This window comes from Triticum urartu, chromosome 2A (assembly GCF_056163025.1).
Source record: "Triticum urartu cultivar PI428250 chromosome 2A, HENAU_Tu73, whole genome shotgun sequence".
NCBI classification, from domain to species: domain Eukaryota; kingdom Viridiplantae; phylum Streptophyta; class Magnoliopsida; order Poales; family Poaceae; genus Triticum; species Triticum urartu.
Window position 1 is genome coordinate 86780073 of NC_141874.1, and position 7856 is coordinate 86787928.

At 43.3% G+C, this 7856-nt stretch overlaps 2 protein-coding genes and 1 non-coding gene across 4 annotated transcripts; 1 reads left to right on the forward strand and 2 right to left on the reverse strand.

The window, feature by feature from the left end:
- Positions 1–1075: 1075 nt before the first annotated feature.
- Positions 1076–1988, forward strand: LOC125535873 (uncharacterized). The gene is made up of 2 exons (XM_048698938.2): positions 1076–1729; positions 1830–1988. Exons 1-2 carry the CDS (start codon positions 1448–1450, stop codon positions 1845–1847), a joined length of 300 nt encoding a protein of 99 aa, XP_048554895.2. The 5' UTR covers positions 1076–1447; the 3' UTR covers positions 1848–1988.
- Positions 1989–2427: 439 nt separating this feature from the next.
- LOC125535872 (NAD(P)-binding Rossmann-fold superfamily protein) lies at positions 2428–7590 on the reverse strand. Of its 2 annotated transcripts, XM_048698935.2 has the most exons (16): positions 7357–7590; positions 6739–6945; positions 6489–6650; positions 6292–6342; positions 5739–5873; positions 5458–5481; positions 5198–5309; positions 4535–4660; positions 4391–4440; positions 4105–4263; positions 3921–4016; positions 3692–3807; positions 3446–3569; positions 3179–3292; positions 2985–3065; positions 2428–2847 (listed from the first exon to the last, which is right to left on the reverse strand). In XM_048698935.2, exons 1-16 carry the CDS (start codon positions 7414–7416, stop codon positions 2701–2703), a joined length of 1764 nt encoding a protein of 587 aa, XP_048554892.2. In that variant the 5' UTR covers positions 7417–7590; the 3' UTR covers positions 2428–2700. The 2 variants fall into 2 exon arrangements, 1 of the variants encoding a protein (XP_048554892.2); XR_015615782.1 differs by lacking the exon at positions 2428–2847 and having other exon boundaries at positions 2979–3065; positions 3179–3288; positions 3442–3569.
- Positions 7060–7131, reverse strand: TRNAQ-CUG (transfer RNA glutamine (anticodon CUG)). Its single transcript has one exon. It is a non-coding gene; the product is annotated as a tRNA-Gln (tRNA).
- Positions 7591–7856: the final 266 nt, after the last annotated feature.

Below are 7856 nucleotides of genomic sequence, written 5' to 3' on the forward strand. Positions count from 1 at the left end.
CTCATAGTCTTGCTAAGTATGTGCTTTCACTTGATTAGGGTCGCCAGATGCGGCTTGGATTTTCGCCGCATCCATTATGTATCCCCCTGAATATTGATCTATAAAGCTTAGCATAATTCCCAAAACAAGAGTAGAGCCTAGGAAGGATAGTATCAGCTATAAAGAAACTTCTATAATATCATTTTCCACAGTAGAAACTAATTATAGGTCTTAATATAATCCCCTAAATAACTTTTAGGGTTTAACCAATTAACACAATTAGTATAATACCACCAAATAATTTTTAAAAAATTTCCAACTCTATATAAAAGGAAGAAGTCAAATTAATCACCTGAAACAATTTGCTTAAAGGTCCAAGAGGAAGAGTTAGAATTCCATTGAAGGCGGAACGCGAACAATCCTTTTTTTAAAGATTGGGACGGACTAAAATTACAACAAATACACATGTCAAAATCTGACTGGACAAAAAGAACGACCGGAACCAAATGGAAAAACACACGTCTGGTGACTAGGCACTCCGTTTGTGTATTGGGGGGCCAAATGCTTTGGTATACACCCAAACCGAATCAAAGTTACTTTGAACCATGCTGTCTGAAATATAAATATTGTGTGAACCAATCTGTGGTTAGATGATTAGGAGGACGGTGATATCCCAGCTTGTTAGGGTTCAAGTCCTAGACTTGACGCCGGTGCTCGCATTTTTCTGGATTTATTTCAAACGTTCCGGCGATGTGCATTCAGAGGAAGGAGCCGTTCTTGTCAACATGAAGGTGTCTGCGCTTGCGCCACGTTAAAAAAACGTATCTACTACCAAAAGAGTAAGCCCAAAAAAAATACCAAAAAGAGTATTCACCGAATAAACAAAACAAAGTAATGCACAAAGCTTCTTTTTTCTAGAACAATGCACAAAGCTACAGTATATACCAGCGAGCCGTTTTTTCGTCGCCGGGTCCGTGCATTGTACGGCCCCCGTCTTTAAAATTAAATGCATCTGTCGCCGTAGTTCCGCCAGCCATCGCCGTCACGTGATTCAGGGATCTCTCTCCCTCCCTTTCACAGCGATGCGTCACATGAAAGAACGGAACCAAAAGGCCCATGACCATAACTTCTAAATCTGCCTACTCACAAAAGGCAGCAGCAGCTAAACGGACCTGCAACCTAATGGCGAACGCCCTGTCCTAATCATGCGGCCATGCGCATCGACCACGACTCTATAATCATGCCGCAGCAAGAGGGAGGGAGAGAGATTCTTCCCGTTCCCTCACTCCCATCCCCACTATCTCCCTCTCCCACCCCACACGCCGTGGCCGTGGGCAGCTAGTGGCACCTTGCCCTGCAACCAAGCAACACACAACGTCCCACCTATCTCACCTCATCTCACCTATCCATCCAAAAACATCCGTCCGTCTTGCACCCCCATGCATTCGTCCGTCTCGATCAGCACGACATGCCGACATCGCCGCCGTCGCTCCTGGACCTCCTGAGCCCCTCCCCTCCTGCTCCTGAGGCGGCGGCGTCGTCTGGACACGGCGGCGCCACGGTGGTGCAGGTGGTGCCGATGGACGTGTCCGAGGAGCTGCTGGGCAAGTTCATGGACGCCAGCGAGTTCGGCTTCGACTACGACACGAGCGGCCTCTGGTCCCCGCTCGTGCTGCTGCGGCCGGAGGTCCTCGCGCTCGCCTCGGCCCGCGCCAAGCGCCCACGCCCTCGCCGGGGCTGGAGAAGGAAGGTTAGTAGCACTGCAACTGCAAGCTGTTGAGACCTGGCTGAGAGTTGAGTCAGATGTTTTGCTCATGTTTGTTGCCTCTTTTTTCCTGATGATGATGCAGATGTTTTGCTGCTGGTGACATGCACCACTGCCCATTGGTGTTCTGGGCAATGGGATCATATAGATCCTTGTGCAGTTTAGGGAGGCTTGCTAATCGATGTATTTACGGGAAAATTACTACTGTACTTAGTTTTCTGTAAGAAATTAGGGGATTTAACCCTGGGGTGTACTTTGGGCCCGAAATGGCGAGCGCCATTTTCACCCTCGAGTGAATAAGGAAATATAAACATAAGCAGGTCATACGTGTGCAGTTGATCCCACCATTGTGGTTGGATCCGACAACGACGGCGTTCATGCACGGCACCGTTCCCTTGCTGAGGGTGTCGCTGTCGCGAAACCTTCTCATAGTTGGGTGTTGTAAAAAGCGGTGGTAACTGTTGATGTTTTACTGTGTTTTGAAAGGAGGCTGGAGTAACTTGTTCTTGTCTGAAAATCGACTGATATCAATGTAAGCTGTACTCAGACTCCCAGTTAATGAGCTGCTCTGAGATCTGAGGGCATTAATCTTCAGATCCACAGTTGCAAGTTGCGCAAATAAAAAATCATGCAGGAAGAATGAATAAATATCATCTGGAGGTGAAGGAAAGAAGCCACAGGCAGGAACTGTAAACCTCCTTTTTCTATGCACTGGTGATTCTCACTTCACATTACCAAAACGGTCTACCTAGACAAATTACCTATACTACAGAATCAGTGGAAACAACAGCAGTAAATTACCAGAAAGCTGCTCTATGACAATCCCACAGCCTAGCTCTATAGCCACAAGTCCTCTGCAGTTTCATGGGGACTTCCTTTCTTTTCTATATACTGAACATAAAGCACAAGCAAAGTTCACTCTTGAAGCAGAGGACATTCCGCATTCGACGTATTCTTCAGACTAGAGCAGGTGTTCCTTCCAGGGCCTCTTTACCGGTTATGCCGTCTTTGAGTTCTTTGAAGTACACTTCATAGTCCTTCTCAGGAGGAGGGTTTGAAGGATCGATCACAAACGGTTCGCTAAATGGAACGGTGCTCTTGACCTGATCACAAAGGTACATCAGTTAGCTTTTCTTCCTGAGATAATAAATAAAACAAAAGTTTCACTTTTTTTCTTTTGTAATTGTAAAGTTCTACTGCCCTACGTGTCTTTTTCGCAAGTGGGTTGCAGAAATTTAACCTCAAAAGTCTTCCCCACTGCACTCGGGCTTGCTAGAGCCGCGACACAAAGGCGGGCAACTTCTTCCCGCGATATCTTTCCCTGAATATTATTACAGTAGTTGTTAGATGTATAATCATTTCGGTGCGTAACAAGGAGAAAAAAGAGTGACATGGAATTTCATTTGGCAATTACACAATGCTGTCTCTACTTACAGTGATATTATCCCCCTGTTCAAATATGAGGTCAGCTCCAGCTGGTTCCTCAGTTAGAGCACATGGCCGCACGATAGTGTAGGGCACGCCACTTTCCCGAATTAAATCCTCTCCCTGAAAGCATTCAAATGTTAAGCATTTACGTGCAAGCATAAGTTCTTTGCACGTGTCAGAGATGATATGGGCCTACATGTGCAAGCCTTTAACTTTACCCATAAAAACAGATTCCTTCAGATAATATTATAACAACTAAGATAAGCTACATGCCTTCAACTTGTAAGTTAAAATGGAACCAAGCTCTTTGTTCATGCGGACGGCGGGGGGTTGTTTGCTTAGATCTAGCCCTGGCCTTTCAGGTCTTGTAACTCCTGCAGAGCTCACATGAATGAACCTGCAAATATAAAAAAAAATCATCCAGTCTTGATGAGTTCTGTAGAATTGAATAATAAAGTGATCACCTATTCTAATGTCCTGATATTTATTTACTCAAAACTTGTTGCTCAAAAGACAAACCTTGGAGTAATTGGCTCACTTATGTATGCTTTGATACTTGAAAAAGGGAGCTCGAATTGACCTTCTGCAAATGTTGGGTTGAGCTTTCCGTCGTATTCAAACTTGCTGAACATGAGCTACAAAATTTTCACACTAAATAAATTTAGATGGGTGTTTAGGGTAGCTCCTCAAGTTTATACAGGGGCACACATACAAAAAAGAGAGAAAGATAAATAAATAAAAAGGATACCTGTAGTGCAGTGATATTGCTTGCATCAAAGGGCGGAGCATCAGTTGCGGTACGGGCACGAAATACAGGTATCAGCGAAGAGAAAGGTATTCTAACCTGATACATACAGGGATACAGAATACAGTTGTTGTCATTGAAACAAACAATGAAGATATTTGTACCATGATGAATTAATACAACATACGCTTTGCCATTCGCCCTTTGTGGTGTCGAAGCTTGCAGTGTAGCCGATAGTATCCCATTCGTAGCTAGTTCTTATGATAAGTTTGTACCTCCGGCCATCGCCCTTAACTCGTAGTTCAACACCATCGTATGCCGACAGGTCCTCGGGCACGGTAAAATTCTGCAGACTTACACAGACCAGTTCAGATAAAATACTTGATTGCTTCCAGTGACAAAACACAAAATTAACAATGATATGCATGTATGAGTAATTTCCATTACTGAGAAAAATATGTGGCAATAAATACCTTTGTCCTTATACTAGTGAAGCCACCGTTATTTGAAGTAGACACGGTACCTAAAAAGTCCATGTGCAGACAGCTTAGGCTAAAGACTACTCAAAGGAAGTCTTAACATTTCATACACAATTAAAAATACAGGAAACCAAATACCTTTGAATAATCCAGTTGCTTCACCAGTTTCACTTCCTGTTGGTTGGATTTGGAATGCACTTTCACTAACACCGCCCATTACAACATCGTCAAGTGCTCCCCACACAAACTTTCCACATAAATTGGCTACATCAAAATGACCAACATGTTGCATGAGGGAACGTAAAAACATTCTGGAAAGAAAATAAATACACTTATGTAGGTCAGGAAATGATTTATGATACTTCTCTTAACGAATTTACAACTGATCCAGTTCAAAACAAATTATTTTTTATTAATAGAGCCAGCGTAAATTCCAAAAAGTGGATTTCTTGCAACTTTTACACCAAAGGACTATAGTAATATTATGCCACAAAAAAACAGATAATCAATTTTACCACATCAACACATATAGGACTGTGTTTTTTTATTTAGAAAATGACAGGTTTAGGACATGTGGACCTTAAGAAGGTAAAGATTCCAAACCAAGTTACAAGCCCAAAAACAACAGAGTCGGTTCAATGGGAATCCCGTTATGGAAAACTTCAGAGCAGCGAAGCAGAAAGCCATGGTATGACTTGAATGGAGGAGGGTATTACCCACCCCGCTAACACAATAGTGCCGGATTACGATGAATATGACTTGAATGGACAATTTATCTTGATCAAGCAATACAAGGTATACCTTTGAATCCAAATAGCAGTTTCCCTTCGCTTAGCCCGACACTTTCCTTTACAGCATTAATCAAGTTTTGCATACCAAGGTACTCTACCATTTCAGGTGAAGGTCCTTTTATCTGATTCGCAAAACAAATATAGTGAACAGGAATTTTAAAGAGGGGGAATGAATATAAGATTCAGGCTGTATGTTAAAGGTTAAGGATGTCATAAATCAAGTTTTACTTATATTATACATGCGACGAGAAGATCTATTGATGACAATACCTCGGGTTCAAAAAACTTGATGCCCTGCATGAATATAAGATGAAAGTGTCATTTTGTGCACATGCAGTTTTGCAATCCTGTTAGCACATGAACATTATAGATTTAGAGTAGATGGTTGAGATCGTCCAATTTAGCCAATGGATTATCATAGAAGCATGACTCTAGCTATTTACTAGATGTGAATAATTAATAAAATGGCCGCATGCATCATCCAGATGCAGAGGCCGGGGGTCTATACTCCTTTTCAAAAAAAAAAAAAAACTATTTACTAGATGACTTACTTGTGAATACTTCTGCCTATCCGGTGTATCACCTTCCTTTGGCCCTACTATGACTGAAACTGCATTGATGACTTTCTTAATCCCTTTGAAGTACTTAGGATCGAGCGTGTCTCCCTTTGTAACATCTCCTATGATCTGCAATAAAAATTCATATATGGATGACATGATGCTTCGCAGTTAAGTATTGACTATAATATAAAGAAAAACATGTGCCATAAGCAGAGAATTTAGCGGATCCATTGTAGATATATGCATCATGTATATAATATATCCGTGTCCTTTGCTACATGAAGAATGTCAGGACAGAGAACTTGAAGTTTCATTATCAACAATTAACAGCTTTTCAGCCCCACAAAAAGAACTAACAGTTTTTTGGAACATGTGACAATGAGGTAGGCAATGGTATTGTCATTACTAAATAGTGTTATGTAATGTCATTGAACACTGCAGTCCTCATTATCTGTGATCTCTCTGAACTAACCGTGTAACCATAGCTGATGAAATATCCCGCAGCGAAACACGGTACAAAATTCAACTAAAATAAGTGACCTACCAAGTCCACATCTGGCCCCAACATTGTCCTCGCCTTCTCTGCATTTCTAACCTGAATAAAAAACAAAATAAGTATTTGAGAGACAGAGCTCTAAGAAAAGCGAGAAATAAAATGGAACAGGGAGCAACACGCTCCCTGACGGAATCAAATGCCACAATGGATACTATAGTTGACAAAACAAAAAGTAGGTGGAATACCAATACTCGGACAGGCACCCCCTTCTTTCGCAGGACATCGACAACTCTTCGCCCGACACCGCCGGTAGCCCCAGTGACAAGCACCAAATCAGAAGTCTCTGCTTTCTTCGGCGCCTCGGTAGGAGCGGAGGCTGTGATGCTGCTCATTATGGACTCCACAATCTAAAACAAACAATACAAATGCATGAGCACAGGCCCAGAGATACACATGTTAACAGGAGAGGGAAAATGTCAGGTTAGTGACAAAGACCTTGAGAGGGTTTGGAGGCCCGTTGAAGAAAAACAGAGTCTTGGCAAACCTGCCGATGTCCCAAGATTGCTTTCCGGCTAAGGCGATTACAGCTCTCCGGGACAAATGCGATGATGTTGGGCTGTAGATGATTTGGGAGGATGGCCTTGAGCCGAAGAAATGCGCCTTCTGAGTTGTTCTTGTGGAGCAACCAGCAGCGAATTCACCCTGTAATGACCCAAAAAAATGAGTAACACGTTACAGCGATGTAATCATGTAACTGGAGTCAGTAATAGGCATTGGCTGTATTACTGAGCTGAGCAAAAATACAACAAAAAAGCAAGGTCCCACCGAGACTTGAACTCGGGTTACTGGATTCAGAGTCCAATGTCCTAACCACTAGACCATGGGACCATTTGTGTCCACTAAATCCTAGCAGTGATTAATATTCTTTTGGAAAACGGAGGCAATTTTTCGCCTTCTCCTATTGATTAAGAAGAAGAATTAATTTTTCTATCATCACCAAGAACAGGAAAAGATTCACGCATGGGGACTCGAGAGGGGAAAACCTGGCCGATTTCTGAAGAGCTTGTGCAGGTCAGGAGAGGAATGGATTGAGGAGGGCAAGAGCTCACTCACCCGGGGATTGGCGAGGACCGGAGGAGAGACGCCGCAGCAGGAGGAGGAGGGGCAGTTCATCTTTAGTTCTCGGGCGGCGCGACGAGGGACCGGAGCCGGGGCAGAGCAGGTACTTGTGGCACGGTGTCGATGGCGATTCCGATGCTACTGGAGGCAGGCTTGGAGCGGGAGAGACCCCCGCGGCCACACAAAATCGTGTGGTCTGGTGAGCCCACGTGACTCGGCCTGGAGCCTACGAGTAGCTCGCCCATTTCCGAGCCGAGCCAGCCGGCTTGCCACAGGCCGCTGGGCAAGCCTCGGCCTGAGCCGGCACGCTGCAGTTTTCGAGGATTAGCCTTCTATTTATTTATTTATTTATTTTGTTTTTGTACTTTTGAAAGCATATTAAACCTATACTATGAATATGCAGCATTTTATGTTACTAAATTGTAACATGTAGCAGTGTATATTGCTAAAAATGATTAGGCCTTCTCTGGTTTGTAGGTTGTAGGAAAGGTATT

Bases quoted from the DNA above. Each gene is read 5' to 3' on its own strand.
- LOC125535873 (XM_048698938.2), top strand. From the start codon at position 1,448: ATGCCGACATCGCCGCCGTCGCTCCTGGACCTCCTGAGCCCCTCCCCT.
- LOC125535872 (XM_048698935.2), bottom strand. From the start codon at position 7,416: ATGAACTGCCCCTCCTCCTCCTGCTGCGGCGTCTCTCCTCCGGTCCTC. The intron at 6,651-6,738 runs GTCTTTGTCACT...TGTTTGTTTTAG, and splicing joins GGCCTCCAAACCCTCTCAAG to ATTGTGGAGTCCATAATGAG. The intron at 2,848-2,984 runs GTTAAATTTCTG...CTTTGTGATCAG, and splicing joins CAGTGGGGAAGACTTTTGAG to GTCAAGAGCACCGTTCCATT.